Raw genomic sequence first — 25,137 nt, forward strand, 5'->3', positions numbered from 1 at the left:
GCAGGCATTTATTAAACCCCTTCTCTATTTACACAGTGTTAAATGCTTTACAAATATTATCTCATTTGATCCTTTGGTATGGTACCATTCTTATAATGTGACCCTTAAATAATGGGTGCAATTGGCCCTGCCCACCCCCTTCTTTGATTAAAGCCAAGCTGCTATTTTTTTTATTAGCTAGGTGGACATTGTTGGGCTTCTAAGACGTTCTGCTTTTAATCACATTGCTCTGTTAGCCCTTGAAATCATGATTCATGCTTCTTCCTGCTCAGGATTAGATTACTGTAATTGTTATTTTCTAGACGCCCACTGGGGATCGCATCATTACTTGTTGGTATAGAAAGTGGTATTTAGGTTTCTGTTGAAAAAGGATTGAATCTGTCCATTGTAAATACCTTGCCAACACTAAAAATATTGATGAAGGGTCTGTTTTTGTATTTTTTCCCTATTCCTGGCCATAAAATATATTCTGAAAAGAGAGTATATGCTTTCTTTGAAGCTTGAAGAATACATGAGTAAACAATGACTGATAACACTATTAAGTTCTTGCATCTTTATAAGTGCTCACAAATATGTTTATAATTCAATTAGGAGGAAGATGTCCTTTGAGGCGAAAGATTAGGATGTTGAGATCAAACTTTGCTTAAGCTTCACAGGGGAAATGAATTTTAAATAATGAATGATACATTAGGTTATGCCAGGCATATGGTAGGGTCAACACAGAAGGGCTGGGAATAAGAAATTAATCATTATGGATGGGGCAATGAGAAAGTATGAAGAATATATTCTCTTCAAGTGTCAAAGTGTCTCTGTCTTGGTATTTCTCTTATCAACCACATTTATTATGGAATGGTAGCTGGGACTCCATGTGAATTCAAAACCAGAAAGTTAAGAATGTTTGCTAACAGGCATCTATATAAGTAGAAGTGCATTTATTATCTTCTTTTCTCTTCAAAGGTGTTACTACTTATATATTTATTTTGACACCAGATGAAGTCTAGGGGCAATTCACACTTTCTAATGAAATGTCATTAGATGAAATTAAAAGCATTTAGTGCATTTGTAGAGTCAAACAAATGATGACTTTGGAGGCAGAGTTACCACCTTCTTGCTACTAGAGTCATTCTTCCTCCTCTCAACACTGCTCATGAAGTCAGAGTTAGTATTCAGTAAGCTCTTTTTGGGACAAGACCTCTAGACACTATGGACTCTGATCCCACTGGAGTTGCTGCTAGTCACTTTGAACCAAGGAAGTCCCAAGTTTTTGTGGTGAGGAGAAATCCCTCATCTCTTAGGAGAAGGGATAGACAAACTGGATCTGTCCATATCCTTGATGCTCCAAAAGGGAACATACATATTTTTTTACCCATGGAAGCATTGTTGTGGCTTTAAAGTTCAGCTACTTATTTTATTTTCATTATTTTCAGGATCTGTGATGATTCCATCCATGTGGACCACCATTCTTTCCATCACCAGAGCACAATCTCTTCTTTGTACTAGTAGATGGTTTTAATTAATCTAGCCCCCAACCCTCTAATGCTAAATCTCTGCACTTAGCCAGGCTGGGTGGGGGTTTAGAAGATGGACATAATCAATATCTGGGTCTTTACTTAAAATCTCAGAGTTCTGAGCCACATCATAATAGAAATACAGTGGAAAAGTTGAACTTCATTGTGGATTTTCAGGTTGACACAGCCCAGGAACCTAATGATCACTTTAACCCAATTTTTTGATGGGGGGGGGATCTATTCTGATCTCCAAACAAAAAGATGGGTGCTGCCTAATGGAATATAACTGATTTATATATGGAGGGTCATGTCTTAGCCCAGTGTTAAAATCTAATTTATTGTTTTGTACTTTCATCTACTGCTATATTTTGATTCGTTGGTTCATGGAAATAGAGAGAGACTATAGTTTCAGAGAAAGCAGATTTAGGTTTTTGTTTTGTTTTTTCCCCCAAGTGCTAACTCCCAAGGTTGCCAGAATTTTGGTTTGGGAATCCTGGATGCTGTCCTTTGTTTTTTTGGATCTCAGCTACCCCCTTGTGAAATTTTGAGAATTATAGAATATTGCTCATGGAGACATAGGAAATCTCATACACAACAGATTTCAAAATGTTCTGTTCTGTGTCGAGAATATATAATATATAAAATTTTATATATAAATGTTCAAGCTCTAAGAAAGGTCAAACTATCTCAATCGGTCCTGTTATGCACTCAGTTACCATTTGGAAAAGGAGACTATTCCCATATTATTAGGCTATCTATAGAGCAATCTAAATGGAGCCTATCAGACTTATACATTTCCTGTTACTTTCAAGTCTCTGAGACTAATCTCCTTAGAAGTAATGTCAATCCAGCATTGTAAGGTTAGCCTCCCCAAGGCAAGGAATCATTAAATACTGCTTCAAGCTTACCCTCAGAAATCCTCTATTTCAGTTGGATTATAAAGACAAGTTTCCACCATGCTTTGTTCCATACCCACTGCCATGTAATAATAACCTGAGAATGAAAAGTTTGGCACTCTGATCACTTGACCAAGCAGTAACCTACAGATTACCCCATAGTTCAAATGAATTTTTTTCTCTTTTTAGCTGAAAAAACCAATTAATAGAATTGGGAAGAAGGATAGTAAACTTTATATTTACATGATATCTTACATTGTACTTACTCTTCCAATATTATCTTTATAGGTATATACATATATAATACACATTCCAGAACTGCTTTAGTTGCCCCAGACCTCATCCACATGAGATCATCATCCACATTTCAGATCATCATTTGGTAGCAGGTGCCAGGAAACCCATATACATGCTATTGCCTTCTCTTAAGGGGTAAAAACATATATCTAAGCTGATTTAAATGATCTGTGTATAGCTCTGAATCTTCTTGTGTTTTTCTACACTGGAGATGAAAATCTGAAGAAACTCATTCACCAATTCCTCTCTTTAGTTGCAACATAGGAATAGAGCTGTGGGGAAGTAGAAGTGGGTTAATAGACAACTCTCTTGTCCTCCTCTCCTAACAGAGTCATCATCTTCTCTTATTGCTATAGAAATAGATGGTTCAGAAGATGAGAATTTGATTAGTATTCAGGCAGGTATAAAAGTGATTTGCACCTGTTTCTTGGCACAGACTAGGAGGGCTACTTCCAGCAGGAAACAAATAAACAAACAAAAAGAATATTAAGACCTTGAGCCTGGGACAAGAGGTGAATACGATTAGAATTGAATGAACGAGATAAGGGACTAATATATACAATTTTGACTTACTTTTGTCCTTGAAGTTCTACTTTATCTCACTTCAACAAACTTGTGAAAGTCTGCCTGGTCTCATCTGTTGCATTCCCCAGAGCTAATCTTTTCTAAAAATAAAGCATCTGCATACATTAGTTTGACTCCTCAGTGACAAGTTGAGAGGGTGTTTGAATCTTGGTATTATGTTATAGAAACCTTGAAGAGAATTCAAGGGCACTACCAATCAACCAATCAACCAACAAATCTAGATGAAGTTCCTACTATATGTAGATGATGGATCTTTAAAGACAAAAACAAACCAATCTCTGTCTGCAGGTACCTTACATTCTATGTGAGATACTGCATGTATATGTATAAATAAATACAAGGAGATTGGTAGGGGATTAAGGAGATTGGGACTCAATTCCTGAGAGGATCAAGAAAAGCCTCAAGTAAAGACTGGTCCTTGGACCTAGCCTTGAAAGAAGCTAAGAATTCTAAGTGGGAGTTTAGTCTTGGCAAAGGCTAGGAGGTAAGGGAGTCATGTGTTCAATGTTAGGCAGAGGCACCAATTTACTTGTACCTTACATTGCTAAACCGTTAAGAGTTTTAAAAATATTTATTGGTGCCTTCTGTTTCTTTTGTGATCATGTTATGCTGTCTACCTTTCTCTTCCAGAAAGTCATGCCATATAACACATAATTTTAGAGAAAAAAATTAGCACAACTGATCAATATATTTAAAAAGCCCAACAAACTTATAGGGTGTTTTGATTTGCATTTTGCGTTTATTATTAGTGATTTGGAGCATGCTTTCTTACTTTGTCAATATTTTTCAATACTTTTGAGAACTGTGCTTTCTTATCCTTTCATCATTTATCGATTGCCTATTAACTTTCTCTCTAGAAACACACACATATAATTTATGTACAGTTGCATATATGTACACTCATGTGTATATTGCATTTGTGCATATATGTGTGTTATATACATGTGTGCAAAATCCACATCTTGGATACCAAATCCTTATCAGAGAATTTTGAAACAAAGATTTTTTTTAACACCCCCCAGTCACTTCCTTTCTTATCCTAGATGCATTAATTTTATCTGTGCTATTAAACTTTTTTCCCTCTTTAACTTTTTTGCAATTACATGCAAAAAAACTTTAACTTTTCATCTTTTTTTTTCCAATTTGAGTTCTCTCAGTTCTTCCTTCCTGTTCCCTCCTTGTGAAGACAATGTATTTGATATAAATAGTTGTTCAGTCATTTTAGTCATTTCCAACCCTTCATGACCCCATTTGGGGTTTACTGGACAAAGGATTGGAGGTTTCTGTTTTCTTCTCCAGCTAATTTTGCAGATGATGAAACTGAGGCAAATAGGGTAAGGGATTTGTCTGAGGTCACACAGCTAATAAGTGTCTGAGACCAGAGCTGAACTCTCCCTGACTCTAAGCCTGCACTCTATTCACTGTGCCACTTAACTACACTGATAATTTATGTGCAGTCATGCAAAACATATTTCCACATTGGTCAAGTTTGAAAGAAAATACAGACACCCCCTCACTCTCAAAAAACAAAATTAAGTATACTTTGATTTGTATTTAAACTCCTTCAGTTCTTTCTCTGAAGGTGATTAGCATTTTTTATCTTGTTATTCAGAATTGTTGTAGACCATTGTATTGCTGAGAATAGCTGTCATTTATAATTGATCATCCTGATAATATTGTCATTATTATGTACAGTGTTCTCCTGGTTCTGCTTATTTCACTTTGTATCAATTCATCTAAGTCTTTCCATGTTTTTCTGAGAGCTGCCTGCTCATCATTTAAATAGAATTATATCTCAGTTTTATACCATAACTTATTCAACCATCCCTCAATTTTTAACGTGCATCCCCTCAATTTCGAATTCTTAGCCACCACAAAAAAGTTGTTATAAATATTTTTTTACATATGGGTCCTTTTCCTTTTTCTTTGATCTCTTTGGGCAAAAACCTGATAGTTGATATTGCCAGGTCAAAGAGTATGCATAGATTTATAGACCTTTGGACAAATTAGCTGCAAATTGTGCAGCTAAACAAGTTCATTGGAGAATCACAGATTTAAAACTGAGAGGTTTAAAGTCTAAACATCTCATTTACATATAAAACAACTAGGCTAAGAGTAGTTTAATGACTTGCCCAGAAGTAAGAATATGAAGCAAGATTTGATTGAACTCATGTCTTCCTAGTTCCTTCAAGGAAGTGTTGCACTAGTCTTAGTACTCCCTTCTATATTCCACTTAGGGTTGAAATTTCCCAAACTACAGAATTACTGGCTTCCAATTATTTATTTTCCATACTTACTACAATGTGTGAAGATGCAGTTCCCTACTTTTCTTTAGAATCTTTAGAGGTTAATCATATCAGTTCTTTTAAATATAATTCTTCTTTTCAAACTTATGGTTCACCTTTTTTGTGGTATAAGTAGATCACTCTTATATTATCCCCCATGATTAATTTAGAAACTTTCTGACTTACAGTCTCAGGGGAAAAAGTTATTTTAAGAGAATCAATGAGAAGAAAGAATCGAAAGAAAAGAGGTAAAAGGAATTTGGTTCTACTTTTACTCTGGAGCATAAAAAAGGAAGTGAGCAAGCTCTATGGAGCTAGATCAGGTTTATTTCAACAAATATTTATTGAGTACCCATTATATATGCCAGGGATAAGAGAGGTGATGGTACAAAGAACAAAAAGAAGCAGTTCCTGTCCTCCATGAAGGGGAATATTTTATATACAAGTAGGCAAGAAAATACTAAATATATATACCAGATACCTATAAAGTAGTGGGGGTGGAGGGAAAGGGACACTCAAAACTTTAGGAATCTCTGACTCTCATTTTCTGTGCAATGAAATCTTTGCCTAATATATCTTGTTTCCCTGATATATACTGTTTGATCTTCCTCATCTATAAAATGGGGATAATACTTGTATTAAAGTCGTTGTGGTGGGCCATCCCCAGTCATTGTGATCTATATTTGACCACTGGACCCACATGACTTCTGAGGAGAAAGTGAAGCTGGTGACTTTGCACAGCACCCACTCTCTTAAATCCATGTCTTGGCATCACCTCCATGATTTCAGTCTTCTTTGAGAAAGGACAAAACAAAAACAAACAATAAAAACAAATTTGTTGTTAGGGAAGTACTTTGTAAATCCTCACATCCTATAGAAATGGGAACTATGAACATATTTATAGTTATAAGTAGGTATTATGACATCCTTAGTGTTTGTTGAGCCTCCATTCTTGCTTAATGAACCTTGCAATCATTTCTTATTGATTACCTGCCCTCTTGATTACCTGTACTCTCCCAACTCCACTCTTAATTTTATCCTTGACTTTCTTTTTTTTGCAAGTCAATGGGGTTAAGTGGCTTGCCCAAGGCCACACAGCTAGATAATTATTAAGTGTCTGAGGTCGGATTTGAACTCAGGTACTCCAGGGTCCACTGTGCCACCTAGCCACCCCCTGAAATCAAGGCCATCAAATGGGCATCTTCTACTTCTCAAAACTTCCCTGCCTTCTTCCATGCTCACCCTTTTCTCTTTAGTCAGTTAATTCAGATGGTTTTCCTACATGTCTAATCTAACCTCTCTACCTATGCTCTTGTTCTTGGAGCTCTCTAATTAGCTCCTTCCTCTCTGTTTATAGGCATGCTATGGTCTCCCTTTTTTCCTAAGAAAACAATCAAATAAAAAACAAAACAAAAATACTACAACCAACACAAACAAAAAATGCCTTCCCTTGCACATCTTTACCCCCTCATGCTCCTATTTCTTTCCACTTATCTACTGCTTAATTTCAAGGAAGAAGGATTTAACTTCATTGTCAGTACTTTCAACAGCCCAAAAGTCAGATCAACTCCTAAGTGCTTGCCAAGTTCTGGGAAGACAAAGATACCTGATATTTGAAGGAAGCCAGTAAAGGTAAGAAGTGAAGTTGAGAAGGGAGAGAAGAGAGTTCCAGGCTTGGAAGACTGTCAGCAAAAATTCCTGGAATTGGGAGTGTCTAGTGTTCATTTGCACTATATGGCAGGTTTGGGGAAGCAAAGATATTGGGAGTAAGAAGAGGAGACAGGAAGTGGTCAGGTTATGGATTGTATTTCTAGCATATAGTTGCTCTTGCCAATTGAAGAATAATGGCAGCCAACTGTTAAGATCAGATTTAGATACAAACTCATTATTTCTGCCTCAGAATCCTTGTCATCTTGGCTTTACTTCTCTAACTTTAAAATAGGGAGAATAGCACCTACCTCTCAGGGTTGGGGGAATAAATGTGACCTCAGACACAAGCAGTATGACTTTTTGCTAGTCACTTCTACCTGCCTCAGTTTCTTCTATGATAAAATGGCGGTAAAGTGAGGTAATATTTATAAAATACTTTGTACACATTTGAGTGTTATATAATTTCTAGCTGCTATTGGATATTTCTTTAGGTGTTCTTACTTTCCAAAATTTTTCTTGTGCTATGCTTTCTGTACATGCTTTACCTCTGTCTTCAAAGAGTTTTTTATTCTTCTGGGCTAAAGCATCAGGAGCATGAGATACGTAGAGTATCCTTAATGAAAACATGAAAAGGGAATAGACAAGCTTTTATGAGAATTCACTGTTGAGGTGGTGGCTCAGCTGTATCCAATTTGGGAAACTGTACAATGCTTTCAAGGTTTTCAGGTTGACCCCTGCTCCAAAGCAACACAAAAAACATTTTTTTAGCCTCAATATTTTCTTGGCAATACTGTGTAGTTGTGACTCACAAAAAAACTCAGAAGAAAAAAATTGCAAGTCACTAAAAGAACTTTGGAAAGGCACATAATAGGTTTCAGCAGACTACAGTATGTTGCGAAAGGTTAACATGGCAGGAATGAGGCAAAAGGCATTGTTGAGGGCATTCCTAACTCAAGCCTCAGCAGGTCTGAACTAGGGAGGGTGGAGCATGGAAACAAAGGAACAGCTAAAAGAGAAAAGTGTTTAGTAGCTGTAGGGAAATCTCCAAGGAGAGGTCTATCTGGACAGGGGAACTCAACACAGGTGGGCTAGGTGCATGACCCACCAACTGCATTCCTGTGGGGGGACAGGGTGAGTGTGAAACCTTGGGAGTCACTGGAATTTTAATCCCTTGGGAAAATGCAATTCTTCTCTGTGGTCAGTCATCTCAAGATTGTAGAGACCTCCTGTAGGAGAGAGTCAATCTTGCTTTTCTGTTGTAGTCATTTGAAGAGGAAGAAAGTCCATCCTGAGAGTCCCTCTTGATATAACATATAGACACACATACACACATAATATACACACACACACACACACCACCCTCTTGGGTCACAGGCCTCCTATTATTCCTCTTGCACAAAATTAAGAGAATATATGATTTGCAAGAACCTGAGTGAACTTGGTAGATCTGTGATTGTGGAGTTTCTTTTTTCAGTTTTTGCAAGGCAATGGGATCAAGTGGCTTGCCCAAGGCCACACAGCTAGGTAATTATTAAGTGTCTGAGGCTGGATTTGAACTCAGGTACTCCTGACTACAGGGCCAGTGCTCTATCCACTGTGCCACCTAGATGCCCCGATTGTGAAATTTCTTTGAGAAAGAGAAGGGCATATTTGGTTTGGAGAGAACCCAGAGAAGCATTGGAGTGAAGAAGACAAAGGAGAAGGGAGGCATGGAGGCTGGGGTCTCCTCCTGGGATGAAGAATTGGGAAGAAGAGATGGGGACAGATATCGAGTGTTGACTAGGGAACCCGGTCATTTTAGTGGCTGTTAGTAATGGGTGTTGTGAAGAGGGAATGGGGTGAGGTGAGGGCAGGGAAGGGTAAGGATCATGGAATGAATCACAGCTGCCCTGGGGTATGTGACCAGGAGGCAGGAGGAGGAGGCTAGGGGTACACTGCCTCTCTGCATGTAAAGGGGATGAACAATGCTGGACCTTCCAACTCAGTACCTATCTGTAGAGGAAATAGACTCTTCTTTAGCTCCTTGCTCTGTTTCTCTGATCCTAGCCTTTGCCCACTAGACTCGTTGCCTTTTTTTTTAATAAAAACAATCTAAAGAGTTGCCTTTTGGAAGTAAAGACTTCTTATAGGGTTAAAAAAAAGATAATCTGGTAATTAAAAAAAATTGAAAAATCTGTATTAAATTTTCATGAGTAACTTGTTCACCTAGCACAAGTGGTATGATATAGCTTTAAAAAATCTTTCACTTAATTATTTTTAAAAATTCAAATGGTACTTTATATTCATTAATTTTTCTTCTTTATGGAGTTAATTTTAATCTGTAAGTAAGGTAAATATTAGATATTCTGAAGTAAATTCTCTTGGGTTGACTTAGAACTCTCATCATTTTTAAATTTTTTTGCAAATTTCTTACAAATAGTTGTATGTCATTATTGTACTTGACACCAAAATATGTTTCTGATGTTTGTTTTTGTTTTGAGGAATGGTGAAAGATATATTCAGACACTCAGCCTTTAAAAAACTTAGAACTTTTCTTTATTTTATTTCAATTAAAAATAGGAAAATATTAGAAACTTTTCCTGACCCAAGTCCACATTTGCGTGCAGTTTTCTACAGGGTGCTCTTGTGTTTCCATCCCTCACAATAAAATAGAGAGAAAGAAAACTTTGACAATATAATTGAATTTGAAGTAGCTGCAGAACTGGGCTTGTTGCAACAGCTGATTTGATCCCTGGGCTGCCTTTCCAGAGCTATTTATGGTAGATTAGCTGGTATCAACACTCTACTGTTCAGCCCATAAAAGGCTGGTCCTGTGTGAAGTTGCCACACCGCATCTGGCATAGTCCTCAGAGGCTGCGGAGATAGTCTAGCTTCATGTGGATAAGGCCAGTAATGGATGGGAGCACAAAAGCCGGACCGAGGAACTACAGCCTGGAGGACCCCTGCCCACTAAGGACTTGTAAAAGAAGACTCTGTCCCATAGCACTCTGGTACTCCTTGCTCAGAGGAGCTTTGGGCCTATAGCCTTTGCCTAGCTCATGTCATTGGCCTCCCCATACATGCCTATTGGAAAGTACCGAGCTAAATTTACCCTCTTGTGAATCATCTTCCCCGGTCCGACACTTTGTGTTCTTGTAGAGCGAGCCCTTGGAAGTTGAATTTGTTAAAACAATTCTGAAATAACAGAGTAGAGTCCTTCAAAAATAGAATGAAGAGGATTTAACTTTTTTGTGTGTTGGTGGGATAAAGATTTTGTGTGTCTTTACGTTTTCCTCTTTTAACTTAGAAGACCAAGGATTGTGCAGAAATTTGAAGTAAGTGAAAAATGTTCCCCTTAAGTCTTAAGAGATTTTTATTGTCTTTTGAGCATGTGTTCTAAGGATCTGTGGAGCTTAAATGCTATATATTAACTCTTTTAGCCTTCTTTGAGTCTACACCCTGGGGGTGTTTGGGAGTGGAGTAGGGTGTTTGCTTCTGGTCGGGCTTTAGGGTTCAATTCTAGAGAAAGACTGCTAAAAACAACCTTTTAGGATAAATGAGTAAGCTATCTGCATGCCAGCTTGTGAAATCTCACAATCTAAGAACCTGCAATCTAAGAATTATAAATAAACTCACAGCCTAGTGGATCTTATTAACTTGTTTTTGTCAATGAGTGAAACATGCCCAGAAGAACAAATTAGTCATAATAATGATGATGAGTATTTAGATCTGTACATCAGAATTCACTTGCAATTTCATACTTGATTTGAGGGTACACAACCTCATCGCTGGTAGAAAGTTTAAACTTTAATAGTTGCACATATTCCAGAATTCCAGGACTTCTGTTCCATGTCCTTTCTACCTTTGGTTTCCAAACTAAAAGCTACCATTGTTGGGGGGTGGTGGCTGTTTTGTTGCTGAGCCAATTTAGAACATGGGCCTGCCTGGAGCTGCTTAAAATGTTTGGTTCTTTCTCTGAGTTGGAATGACCAAAACCCTGTCTGTGAGCCTGTCTGGAGGACAATGGGCAAGTCACTTGCCAGTTCAGCCTCATTTTCTTCATTTGCAAAATAGTACTTTCTGTGTGGGGTTGTGAGATCAAAAGAGAAAGGTTGTGAAGTACTTTATAGAATTTAAAATATATAAATATAGCTATACATTGGTTATACTATATATATATATATACTTAATTATTCCTATCTTTATCATTTGCTTTATAAAGATAACTGTATAACTATAAATATTGATTATTACTATTAAGTAATGATAAGTTATTTGAGGTATGGTTTGCATTTTATTTTTAAATTTTATTTTCCTTTAGAGATGTTTCTTTAAATAGATTCAAATGGACTATTAATAGTCATTTCATCATCTCTGAGAGGCATATTTATAGGGAAGAGAAAATTATTTTAGTGTCTTCTTATTACTCCCCTACCCAGTAGAACACTCCTTTACAACAAATAAAGTATACAGTCAAGCAAAACAATTCTTCACATTCACCTTGTCTTAAAATAGATACTTCTTCGTTTAACAGGGTTTTTCTGTCAGAGGCAAAAGTCTCACCATCCACCTCTTGAGGTCAGGCCTGGTCACTACATTCTTTTCTGTACTTTTCCTTTTGGCCATTGTGTGAATCATTCTATTAGTCCTTCTTGCTTTGCTCTTTATCTTTTTGTGTAAGTTTTGCCAAGATTGCCAACATTCTTGCAGTATTTAATATTTCTGATTTCTGGGATGCCAGTGGTGTAGTGGAAAGAGAATTGGCCCGGAGATCAAAGAACCTTGGGTCGAATCTCTAGGTGACCTTGACCAAGTCACTTACTGTTTCCTGGGTTTCATTATTCTCATCTGTAAAATGGGGGCTTTGGTTCAGATTGATAAAAATCCTTCCAGCTTGGAAATTACAATTCTCAGAATTTCAAGGCTGTTTTACTTTGTATTTCTCTTACTGGTGATTTAACACATTCTTGCCCTTGGTTATTGATCATTGCCCTACTATGATTTACTTTGGAAATCTGCCTGATCTTTTCATCTCATTTTGTTTTCAAATGTTAAAGAATTCGATTCATTGAAGGACTGTGGAATTGAGTGTTGGGGGAAGTGTGGTCCTTGCCACATTGTAGTTTGGGAAAGAAAAGTCAGCTTTGGAAATGGAATTAATGGAATAATAAATGATAAATGGGAAGTAATGCCTCAATCTTAAAGGAAGAGTTCCTAGTTTTTGAAGCATCATTTGGCATTATGTGAGCAGAAGTGTGTTCTTTGGTGAGGTTTGCTTTGATTAAGAAAATTTCTAGCATTGGAATTCTATTTCTGGAGCCCTAGGGTCTCCTGTTTAGTAGTAACACATGCATATTTCATGCCAAAATATAGCTGTATTAATCCCTAGAACATTTTTGCCATGTTCTTATCAAATATGAAAAGGGCATATTGGATTTTGAGAACTAATTGGATTAATACTAATTTTGTAAGAAGAGAGTGCTGTCTGATTAGGGTGGGATAAGTAGGTTTCTCTATATGAACTTTTGCCAGTGCAGGAAATTAAGACACATTCAACAAGATATTCAAGATTGGAACTTTGCCCGAAGTGAAGCAACAACCACCAGAGTGATTTGAGCTGTGTGTGACTTTATCAGGCATTGAACTTGATCTTGAGTAAAACGTTGATGAAGTCACTCTTATATGTTACACTTTTCCATCTGTATACTGTCCTATCATGAGGAGAGCTGGGGGTCAGGTCTTCTTGATTTTTGTCCCAATGTTTATTAAAGGCAGTATTCTGTTGAGGCATGTTTGGCAAGGAGAGATTCAACTTGCATGTTTCTTTTTATTCTGATATTCTATTCTAGTGTGTTTTTTATTCTAATCTAATAAATATTCATAAATAAAAGGTATAGAATATATATAAATATAACACAAATGGTCTTATATATTTAGACTTTGATTTTTGTTTTGAATCCAATTGTCTTCTAAGTGTATTTGAGAAGCTTGTATTTTATACCAGTATTTTTATAAAGCCAGTCATTGGGATACAAATAGAAGAGCCCAAAGAGATCCTCCTTTCCAGGAGTTTATGGCCTGGGAGAACAACAGGAATGCAATAAATCAAGATTGAATGTTCCAGATTGAGGGAAAGGCATGGAGAATTTGAGAAGGCTTAACAGAGGCAGTGGTCCTTGAGCTGAGCTTGGAAAGCAGCTATGCCTCGAAAGAGAGAAAAGAGCATCTAGGAGTTGGGATCAGCCTTGTGTTTAACTAAACTGGGTGCTAAACAAAAGTAAATATTTGGATAAATCGGTTATTGTTCTGAATATATAGAAGATAGGAGCAATGAGAAATCAATAAATAGTGGGATTTCTTCAATACAAGGAAGACGGATTGAGTACCTAATATGGGGAAGATGTGCTGAGATAGGAAGGTGAAATTAAGCACCCCATGTCAACAAGGTCCTCATGATCTATAGGGATTATGTATTAAGAGTTGGGGAAACTGAATACTTTTTTGTTGAGTAATTGATGCATACCTTAATTCAAATTGGTAGAAAAGTGAAATAATGGGAAAATAGTATTGAAATTCTTGGGATATTGGGAAATGATAGAGAAATTAATCCATCATTTATTTTGGGGGGGGAGTAGTTAAGGTGGCACAGTAAATAGAGCACTGGATTTGGATTCAGGAAGACCTGAGTAAAAATTTGATCTCTAGATGTATGATCCTAAGCAGCTCACAACTTCTGATTGCCTGATTGCCTTCATTTCCTTGACTGTAAAAATGGGAATAATAATTGGATCTATCTTCCAGGGATGTGAGGATAAGATAAGATCAGTCAGTCAGTTGATCAGTAAACAATTATTAATCACTCACAGTGTGATAGGCACTATACTAAGCCTTGGGGGATACAAGAAGAGCCAAAGACAATCCTGGGACTGAAAGAATTTACCATTGAATGAGCAAGACAACAGTCCAACAGATAGCTACAAAAGCAAGCTGGATTCAGAGAAATAGGAGACAGAAGACACCAGACTTAAGAGGGAGTGGGGGAAGCTTCCTGTAGAAGAATGGATTTTAGTTGGGATTTGCTACCAACAAAGTAGGAAAGTCATTTTGGAAATGAAATTGAAATCTTGATCAACACCTTTAGACTAATCAATTCCACAGGCACTGGAGTATTATAAGTAGGGCCTGGGACAAATGAATCACTTTAACTAGGTATTTTGTTACTTTTTAACAGTATATTTATTGATTTAATGGCTAATACAGAAATTTGTTTTGCATGTCTATACATATTTGTAATGGGTTTTAGTTTTGTTGCCTTCTCAGTGGGTTAAGGGGGAGGAGTGGGAAGGGAAAGAATTTGGAACTCATTCAGAAATTAAATATTGAAAAAAAGAATTAAATGTCATTTTTTCAGTGTAAATTAAAGAAAACAACAGTATATTAGCAGAAACTAATCTGAGCAGTCTGTAAAGTTTTGCAGTAGTTAATCCATATAAAAAAAGTATAATAAAATCAAATTATATTTTGAATTCTAAAGTTTCTCTGCAAAATTTCATGTCTTGAGTCAACTAAGTAGGTTTAGTAGATCTGAAAGAACTGTGCGTGCTAGAAAATAATAGAAAATTAACATTGTTATATTTGTTTTGATTACCACCAAATGTTCATTTTAGCTTACATATACATAATCCAGTTGGTTAATCTGCAGACTTCTGACTAAAAGTATTGAATTCTTGAGGGGGAAAAAATTCTTGGGGTGCTTTTAATTTGACGACTCGGCTTTTTAAGGCTTCAAATTATACTTCACTGCATGACAGTTCCATTTCATCTGGAATTTATTTGAATTTGTACAGCATCTTTTCTCAAGAGAGTTCAAGAAATTTCATGGAGAACTTGACAGCAGCCAATAATTTTTTAGCCAGTACATTTCAAAAGTCAGATATTGTAAGAATATGAATCAGGGAACAATTATAAGTAGATAGTCACAAAGGGGAAGAAAGAGTCTGTGAGGAAGGATTCCAGTAAAGATCCTGCTCTAGGTCCCAGAGGTTCTTAACCTCTTTTGTATCAGGGGTTCCTTTGGCACTTGGAAACCTACGAACCCCTTCTCAGAATAAATACAGAAAATAAAATATATAAAATTACAAAAGAAACCAAAAATCAGTGAAAATAATTGTATTTTTTTTCTCATCCAAGTTCATGGAACCCCCTGAACTCCCTGACTCCCAGTTAAGAATGCTTGCCCTAGAAGACCATAGTATCGTAGACTTAGAATCATTCCAACCTTTAGCAGCTCCCTCACTTTACAGATGAGGAAATTGAGTCCCATAGAAGTGAAGTGATTGATCTAAGGATACATAGAGAGTAAGTGGTAGGGCTGAGCTTCAAACTCAAGTGATCTTTTGATGAAATGGATCCAGTCTGGAGCCCAAGGGTGTATGGACACTGAAGGGGAGATCAGTCCCTTGGCTAAGTAGACCAGTGGGGAAAGCACTCCGTAAGAAGACTGAGGACCTATTTCTAACATGGGCACATGTTGCTACTGAGCTTGAATGCCTTTGGTGCAAATCATTTCACACCTTTCTTTTAGTTTCTGAAAACAGAGATTGAATTAGATGATATTTGAGGTCCCTTATTTTTTTTAGCATTAAGTGATTTGAAGGTGGGTGGCCTCTGGCCAAAGAAAACATGACCATATAGGCATATTATCTTCTCAGTAGAATCATGTTCCATTTCTACAGTTCTTATAAGGTTTCCAGAGCACTTTTCATTTCATTTCCCCAGAAGTAGTTAGGTGGGCTTGTGGATAGAGCACTGGACTGAGTCTGAGTCCTGTCAAAGACATGGATTATTCCATAACCTTGCTCAGCCTTAGTTTCCTTATTTATAAAATGAGGGAATCAGACTTAGCACAATGTCTGGAAAGTAAGAACTTAATCTGTTTATGGACTAACCGACCTTAAGGTCAGTTCTAGGTGATCTTATGATACAGAAGTGAAAGTTTTATTATAAGAATTCTCATCACTATCATCATCCCTAATTTGTGGTTGAGGAAAACTGAGGCTCAGAGGCTTTCAGTCAGAGGCAGCCGAGTGATGTGAGGAGGAGTCAGAAAGACTCATCTTCTTGAGTTCAACTCTGACCTCTGACACTTAGCAGCTGTAAGACCCTGGTCAAGTCACTCAACTTTGCTTCAGTTCCTCAGATATAAAATGAACTGGAGAAGGAAGTGACAAATCACTCCAGTATATTTTCCAAAACAAACACAAATGGGGTCACGAAGAGTCCGACACAACTGCCGAAATGACTGTACAACAAATAATCATAGTCAGTGGCAGAACTAGTATTGAAACACAGATCTCTTAACTCCATTGCTCTTTGGACTAGGCTAGATCCCAGTCATCTTTATGAAGCATAAAACTAATTTTCCAATTACAAATGAATTTGAACAGGTGTGTTGACATTATTATAGATTCATTTGAAGTTATAACAAGACTAAATTACCTAAAGGCTTGTAAGATTTGAGAACTATATTGGAGTATTTAGAGTGGATGAGGGATCAAGCCAGGCAGGCTGTTTAAGGTGAGTTCTCATCAGTTCTTCTCCTGAGTTAGTTGTCTTAAAGACATCAGATCATAGTTCTATAAGTTTAGAACTGGAAGGTAAATCTCCTCATTTTATGGATAAGGAAACTGGTACACAGAGAACTGTTTCACAGGAGCTAAGTAAGCAGAGCTGAGATTCAAATCCCCATTAGGAAAAGATGTGTGTTCTCATGGTTGGGCCAGAGACATATGGTGCTATTGGAACTGGTGCCAATGGAAAATGCCATAAGAGGAAGTCTAGCTCCTACTCTGCTGGAAAGCTGGGTAGACAGGTGGCAAAGATTCATAGACCCATGAGAGATTGCCGGTAAGGGTCATCAACCCAATTGATTTGCTCAGGAGGATGTGAGTTCAAATTCACCTTCAGACACTTAATACTTAGCTGTGTGACCTTGGGCAAGTCACTTAACCCCACTGCCTTGCCTCAAAAAAAAGCATAGGGGCAGCTAGGTGGCCCAGTGGATAGAATACAGTCCCTGGAGTCAGGAGGACCTGAGTTGAAATGTGATCTCAGGCACTTATTAATTACCTAGCTGGGTCACTTTGGGCAAGTCACATAACCCCATTGCCTTGCAAAAACCAAAAAAGAAAAAAAATTATTAAAAAAATAAGGAATAAAACCATACAAAAATATAGGAAAATCCAAAGAACCCTTTATAATGCACAGGGTCATTTGTTTTGTCATTTGATGGATTTATATTCTATGTTGAGCAGTAATAAATTCTTAGAACCTTAAATTACCTTAGAGAATTTATAGTCTTAAATTTAGTCCTCCTATGTTGTTCTGTTTAGATGAATTCCTGCCCCTTTTGTGGTCTCAAAAAAGGCAAAACAACTTAACTATATAATAGAATAGAATAAAATATAATTATTACTCTAATGGAATAAAATAAAATTCTAGAATTCTATGAACTCCAGTTACAACATCTAAATTTTCATCCTAGGAACAAAATGGGGCTTATCTTTCTTATGGAAAGCATATATTAGACTTCCTTAAGTTGTCCTGAGCAGTATACAAGTGGTAAAAAGTCATCCTTCACTATTGAACACTTTCATAAGGAGTAACTGAATATACTAAATAAGATTGAATCACTCTCTAAAAAAAAACCAAAAAAAAAAACAGTCCAGCTGAGCTACTGAGTCAATGGATATTTTAAAAATAATCAGTTGTGATGACTACCCATCTGCATTTCCTCCTAACCTTATTTGGGCTTTTTAGAAGGGGTGTGTGCATAGATTATATATATAGAAACTATATAAAGGAAAGTCTTCCCCCTCATTCTCTACCCTTTTCCCTTTTCCCTCTCTTCTACTGTTTTCTTGCTTTTCCCCATCTTTTTGCCATGATTTCTCCTATTTTCTCATTTCTTCCTATCTTTTATATCTTTCTCTTCCTGATTTTCCCTCTCCCCTTCTGTATTTTTTCTTTTTTTCTCTTTGCTCCCACCTTTAGTCATCTTCTGAGTTCTCTACCCATCAATATATGTAAGTTTTCCTTAATCTAATGTGTGCTAAAGTAAGAATGGATGGGGTAATTTAAAAGGCTCTAACTCTAGTTCTGGTAGCTTTTATGAGAGAGAGAGAGAGAGAGAGAGAGAGAGAGAGAGAGAGAGAGAGAGAGAGAGAGAGAAACTGAGTAAAAAATAGGAAGACAGAGGGAGAGGCAGAGGGACTAGGATTAAATCTAAAAGAGAGAGGGAGGGAGTAATTTAGCTACTTGTTGACTAAAGCTCTCTCTCCATGCTAGTTTAAATCATTGAAGATTGAAGGACAGATTTTTACACAGAAGGTTAGATAAGAAAATTTGACTAAAAATACTTTTCTTTATTTTGAAATAAAAAAATAAGAATACAGAACTGTAAATATGAATTGATGTTGTTCTCTGAAAATTATCAATGCTTTAGGTCACCAATCATGAAGAATGGCTTGCTGGTTTAATTTTAGTTGAGTAAGAATTAAAATCAGATATCAGCTTCTGCTGTGGTGCTCACTATCTCCACTTTATATTTAGAAATGTTACAATTCCCCCACCCCCACTCCGCAAGGATTCCTTATTTGATTTGCATATTTATTTGTCTGTTTGTCTGTCTGTCTATCCTTTCATTTATTATTCATTCATTCATTTATTTATTTACTTATACTCATCCATTTCATTTGTTTTTTTCCTTGTTTGCTCACTTATTCCTTTTTTTGTTTGTGGACTTATTGCATGCCAGAACAAAATGAACTTCCGGACCTAAATTCACATGTGATTCATGGGAATTTCTGGGGCCTGTCAGTGGTAGCTGTGAATATGTGACTGGGTTTTTGAGGCTTTAAACACTGGCAGTGACTGCAAGCACATCATCTCGGTTCAAAGCTCCTTTGTTTTAAAATTTAACTGCTAAAGAGTAAAAGCTGTTGACCCTGATCATAAATATTTATCATAAGTCTAGTTCCTGTGGGCTGACAACAATCATTTTGGCAGGGGAGCTGCCTAAGGTCTGGCAGGCTCAGCAAATTATGAAAGAAATTAAGGACTGTACATTATCTGTATTTCCTAACTGCACCTGAATTTTCATTTGTAACCAATAAGGGAAGCTGTCTTCCTGAATTTTGAATATCTCTGAGACTGGGATTAAATGTTGAACAAATGGATAAATGAGAGGAAAAAAAAGGTTTGTTTAATACTTATGTGCAAAGTGAAAAAGAAAAGAGTTTCTGCTTTCAAGTTGCTCATCCTTAGGTAAGATACCACGTGAAGGAGAATTCTATTGCAGGCAATGTCTGTATCCTTGGGATACATTGGATTTCTGCCCCCACTAGAGCACCCAACCAATTTGGGGAAGGGAGAGAAGATTTAGGAGTGGAGATTCTGGGTTCTCTCTAACAGGGATGAGGCTAAGAGAGACCATCTGATGAAGAGGGTAAAAAGGGAAAGGGAGATTGGCAGGAAGGCAGGGATGAATTCTGGGTCAAGGAGGGTGAGAGGGGTGTCAACATTGAGGGTATGGCAGATTGGAATGTCTTAGGACCAGCTCCTCACAGATAGGTGGTTGGGAAATAAAAGTTCAAACTTCTGGGGGGCTTAAAAAACTATATATTGTATATTGTACTCTTCCAAGAGGTATTCTCCTGAAAGGAGTCAATGTGATTTAATGCAAAGACCTCTTGGAATCACAAGAAATGGGTTCAGATCCATGCTCTGCTATATAATATTTGTGTGACTTTGGGTAAATTGTCCAACTCATCTGGACCTCAGTTTCCTTGACTATAAAATAAGGGAACTGGACTGGGTGACCTTTTGACTCCATATCTATGATCCTGTGAAGAGGATTCATCCTCCATCCTCTGAATTGCTGGAGAAGGGAATGGGGGATTGGGGGATGGGGGAGGGTGGCTACTCTGAATTCTAGTTATTGGAGACACGATCAACTCCGTAGTTATCACCCCTTCTGTAACCCAGCAGGTGATGGCAGAGGAGTGAAGAGTTCATAAGATGAATCTGGTTAGAAGCTCTCAGGACAGCTGTAAGAAGTCTGTTTCTTTCCAGGACAGACTCCTTTCTGCTCTTAGTGTAGGGTTTAATTGCTAATAGGTGGAAAAGCAAATTTATGATCCAGAAAGTTAGACTAATACTTGAAGCTGAAACCAAGTGAAATTTTCTTCCTCAGCCCCAATCCCCCCTCCACCTGTTCTTTCTCCCCCTTCTTTTCCTTTTCTTTCTCCATTAGTTTGAGCAAGAATTTCTAGAATAGGGAAAAGTCTGGAAGCTTACCTTTCCTGTATTTGCATTCTATTTTGTATAGCTCCAAGTGCCAAAGGAGTCCTGATATGTGAAGGCTTTATCTTCTTTTGTATTTTGAAGGTTTGCTATATGCGGTTATAATGCATGTTTTGGTTATAAGAGATAAACAGTTTTTGCTTCCTTGGTCCCATGGTAATAAACTTTTAGCACCTGGCAAACAGCATGACCCAGGCCTGGACTTGAAGAATCATCAACTTATGTCCTGGATTCTTGGTCTGTATTAACTGGAGCTTTTTTAAAGGTGGAAGGAAGATAAGACTGTTTCCTGCTCAAGTGTATTGTGTTAATTTTATTAATGAAGATCTTTTTCATTGCTGGAATTTATTTTGAGAACTTAAGCCATCTTTAGACCTAAAGAGAAAATTTCTAAAACTACCTTTTTTTTTTAAACTGCAATCTAGTGATGTCCCATAAAGGCTTCAAAACTATGACAATTTTATGGTCAAAGCTTATATAATAAACCAAATAGATTCTCATTTTTCCTGAAGCCCACAAACCTCCAGAGAGCACAATCTTACTAACTTATAAGAAGTAAATTGCAGCCTACATGAAGTATCTTTGTGTACTTGCCTAAGTAGATTGCTCACCAGTTCACATCTTCCCTTCTTATGTGGAGCCTTTCCTGGTTTACCTCCTTTCCCTATCTGCTAGGATCTCCCAATTCATCCTCCCCATACCTTCTCTAAAGCTGTAGAGCATTTATTTTGTATAAAGCTTGAACTTTGAGCATGAAAGACCCTAGCTGTAAGGGAAATAGCAGTGTAAGGCTATACAGACTCTGGGTGGAAAGTCATTTAATCTAATCTCTGAGGCCTTCTAAGGTAAGTGACTTGCCCAGGTTTACATAGGTAATGAGCAAAGTCTGGATTCAGTCCCATCATCTCATTTCAAGTCAAAGTAGTTCTTACAGTGGGGACTGGGGACCCCTGGTGGTGGTGGGGGCTGTACAGTCAGAACTATTTCTAAGTCCTATAAAAGTATTTTAATTTTTACTATGGTAATTGTAGATCAGTAATAATGTAATAATGTTTAGGATTCCAGAAATAAGAAAGTTTGGGAGCTGCTGCATTGGATACTAGAATGCCCTTGTGGTAACTTGGGATGATGACTACAGGACTCTGTTAAACAAGAGAATATTTGTAAAGGGATTAATTAGCCCTTTACACAAAGTAGTCATCTAAGAAACTTTTATTTCCTAATTCCTTTAAGCACTGCATTCCATTGTTGTTGTTGTTCAATTGTTTTCAGTCAAATGAAGTAACAGGAGGTTTTATAAACCTTGTGTCATAAATGCTTTGTTTATGTCCCCACTTGGGTTTTTTTTTTTTGGCAAAAATATTGGAGTGGTTTATCATTTCTTTCTCTAGTTCATTTTTCAAATGAAGAAATTGAGGTAAACAGGATTAAGTGACTTGCCCAGGGTCACAGAGCTACTAAGTTTCTGAGGCTGGATTTGAATTCAGGCCTTCCTCACTCCAGACCTGGTGCTCTCACCACTACATCACCTATCTGCCTGTCATTCCAATATGGGGCATCCCATTTCCCTGATAACACTAGGAAGGGTTGGTCACCAACCAATTCTGGAATAATTTTTACTGTTTTAGAAAATGTTCTAAGCAGTTTCTTAGAGGAACCCCCAAAATATCTTAGAGTGGCCCAGGGGAACTGTTGACTGCTTTGAAATTAGGTCTATCCCTCATTGAGAAACCAGCATCTAATAGTTTGGCTGCCTAGTCAGTCCCCAAAGGAAGAAATAAAATTTTCATTCCAGTAGAACCTCTTTTTTTTAATAAGACAGTCGAGAGTTTTCTTTGGCAGTGGGCAGTTACAGATGGCAAATAATTTATCCAACATTCATCATGAGAATTCCTTGAGCCAAGTGCCCAGACCTTTGTGCCATTGTATTGGCCAGTGGTAAAGGAGTTAAATGAAGACTTGTTGATTCCAGATGGGAAAACCTGGCTTTCTGGTCTTAATGAAGTGCTAAAGAAGTCAAAGGAGGAGGAAAGTGAGGTTCAGAGAGATCAAATGACTTGCCCTGGGTCATGGAGTTGGACAGGGGATGTCCAAGCTGTCACTTTCATAGCAGATCTAAACCCTCAGCATTGCCTTGAGTCCTCTGTCTGCCTTTGACAAAGCTGACAAGGGTCAATTAAATGAATGTGAGCAGGAGAGTGAAATCAAGAAAAGTAGTTATTGCATTGAGAAAACTCTTGGGTCACTGTTACGAATCTTTTCTTTCATATTATTCAGGTTTGGGGAAGAATGAGGTCTGAGAGAAAAAATTTCAACATACAAATAGTATCCTTAGGAAAGCAATTTAGTTTAAACTGCTCATTTTTCAGATGAAGTCTGACCAAGTCCTAAGACTTGGTGATTGTACATCTAGTTAAGAAACAGCATCAGGACTAAGAGCCAGGTTTCCTAGCTCTAATGTTTTTAATAATAATAACTATACTTTAGCTTGTCTCACATGCCACTGAGCTACAAGATGATGAGCCTAGTTAATATGATCAAAAGATGATGATGGTGGAATTGTGGGCCTTGGCTATCCCTAGTAGTATAGCCAAAAAAAAGAACTTAGTATTTTGTTGAAAAGATGCAAACGTTTTTTAAAGATCACAGAATATTCCAGGCAAAAACATGCTCCTATAGAAACATTTTGGTTTTACTATGTAAATAAATCATGCTGAGACACTTCAAATTTTGTTCCTTTGGGGAGATAAGAATAGGCAAAACCAATAAGTTTTTTATTAAGCTAAATTTTTTTTAAAAAGATTTATTTCCAGCAATGGGATTAAGTGACTTGCCCAAGGTCACACAGCTAGGCAATTATTAAGTGTTCCAGGCTGAATTTGAACTCAGGTCCTCCTGACTCCAGGGCCGGTGCTCTATACACTACACCACCTAGCTACCCCCAAACCAATAAAGTTTTGTTTTTTTCTTTTTAGGTTTTTGCAAGGCAAATGGGGTTAAGTGACTTGCCCAAGGCCACAGAGCTAGGTAATTATTAAGTGTCTGAGACCGGATTTGAACCCAGGTACTCCTGACTCCAGGGCTGGTGATTTATCCACTGTACCACCTAATTAGGAATACAATCCCAACCAATCCGTGGGAATCGATGCAGAGCTGACAAGCTTTGGGCAGTAAGAACAAAAGTTGGGTTGCTCTTTGGATTCGACATCTTTACACTTTCCACATCTTCTCCCTTCAATCCGTGAAGAGAAAGCACCATTTTTGATTAATGCTTAAAGGCATGATTTTCACCAAAATGGAAAGGAAGTACATAAGTATTTGGTTTTTAAAAGGATTTCCCACCTATAGTCAATATGAATCATATAAATTATATTTTTGAAAACCAAGACAACCCTTTAATTTTTCTGTGTATATTTTAATAGAAATTAAAGTACTAAGCTTTTCTTTTGAGCTATAAACTCTGTTAAATCAGTGTGGAAAGAGGGAATTTAGGGGATTGCAAATCTACCACATCTCTAGTATGGGAAATTACTAATAGTTTGCAAATGATTCAGCAGTCACACACTCTTGGTTCTCAGAGGAAATTATTCCATTTATATTACTGCTATCAAGTGCTGAAGTCATTATGTTGAATTATTTACTTAATAATCTACAAAAGACCAACTATGGGATGAAGAATTGCAAGGAGCTATAAAATTTCTGCTTAACGAATGGTTTAAACATAGGGGAGAAATGAGAAAATAAGGTCCCAGTATCTAGTGAGTACTTACTTATTTTCACATAGAATAATGGGTTCCCTGGAGACCTTGGCTCTGATTACCTTATCTGCTCCCTAGGTATGTACAGGCCTCTTGGGGTCAAAACAGATTCTCTCCTGATTTGTTAATAGATAAAAGCAGAGTATTGATTTCCCTAGGATAACCAAAGACACAAAACCTGCCAATGTTTGAACTATCCATTGGAGGGAAAGATATATATTATACTTGTAAAGAGACCTGAAAAGAAAGAGATTCTTGAGTCTGTGTAATTGTAATTGTTGCCACCAATATTTCCATGCTAGGAAAATATGAGAAAAATAGTAAGCTATTTGCTATTAGTGACAGCTCCAGGTCTCTAATTGGTAGGTTGTAACCTTGGTGTCTTACCTGTATATTCCCTTTCTTCCTATCATGCCTTGGCCATGGGAAAGCTCTGTACCTTCAGGCAACCTTGAGGATACAGTTCTAAGAAAACCTTAATGCCCCAATCAGTCTGTGGGAATCAATGCAGAGCTGATAAATTTGGGGCAGTAATATCCCGAATAGGTTGTTGTTGTTTTTTTAATTCCAATTTCCCTCTTTTTTCTCTTCAAGATTTTCATGATTGTCCAATTCTCAAAGCCCACCTGATCTCTAAACTGCCCAAAGATGTCCATAGTACATGGCAAAAAGTTCCTTTCCTTTCCTCATTGGTATTGCAAAAGTAGAGGTTGAAAAATGGCAACTTGTTTGAAAAATGGCAATGGGGTTAAGTGGCTTGCCCAAGGCTACACAGCTAGGTAATTAAGTATCTGAGCTGGATTTGAACTCAGGTGCT

The 25,137-nt window shown here is 37.3% G+C and overlaps 1 protein-coding gene across 18 annotated transcripts in view; it reads left to right on the forward strand.

The window, feature by feature from the left end:
* The window catches only part of SVIL (supervillin), a 179,887-nt gene that overhangs the window by 3,574 nt on the left and 151,176 nt on the right, over positions 1-25,137 (forward strand). For 4 of the 18 annotated variants that reach the window (XM_074193074.1, XM_074193075.1, XM_074193073.1 and 1 more), the window contains exon 1: positions 11,361-18,284. The exons of 1 other annotated variant lie outside the window; for it this stretch is intronic. In XM_074193074.1, coding sequence (XP_074049175.1) covers positions 17,972-18,284 — 313 coding nt within the window. In that variant the 5' untranslated portion in view covers positions 11,361-17,971. Of the gene's footprint in view, positions 1-11,358; positions 18,285-25,137 lie in introns of those variants that run through there. 13 more of the 18 variants (XM_074193066.1, XM_074193067.1, XM_074193072.1 and 10 more) reach the window with 8 other exon arrangements.

Source organism: Macrotis lagotis, chromosome 7, assembly GCF_037893015.1.
Source record: "Macrotis lagotis isolate mMagLag1 chromosome 7, bilby.v1.9.chrom.fasta, whole genome shotgun sequence".
Taxonomy (NCBI): Eukaryota; Metazoa; Chordata; class Mammalia; order Peramelemorphia; family Peramelidae; genus Macrotis; species Macrotis lagotis.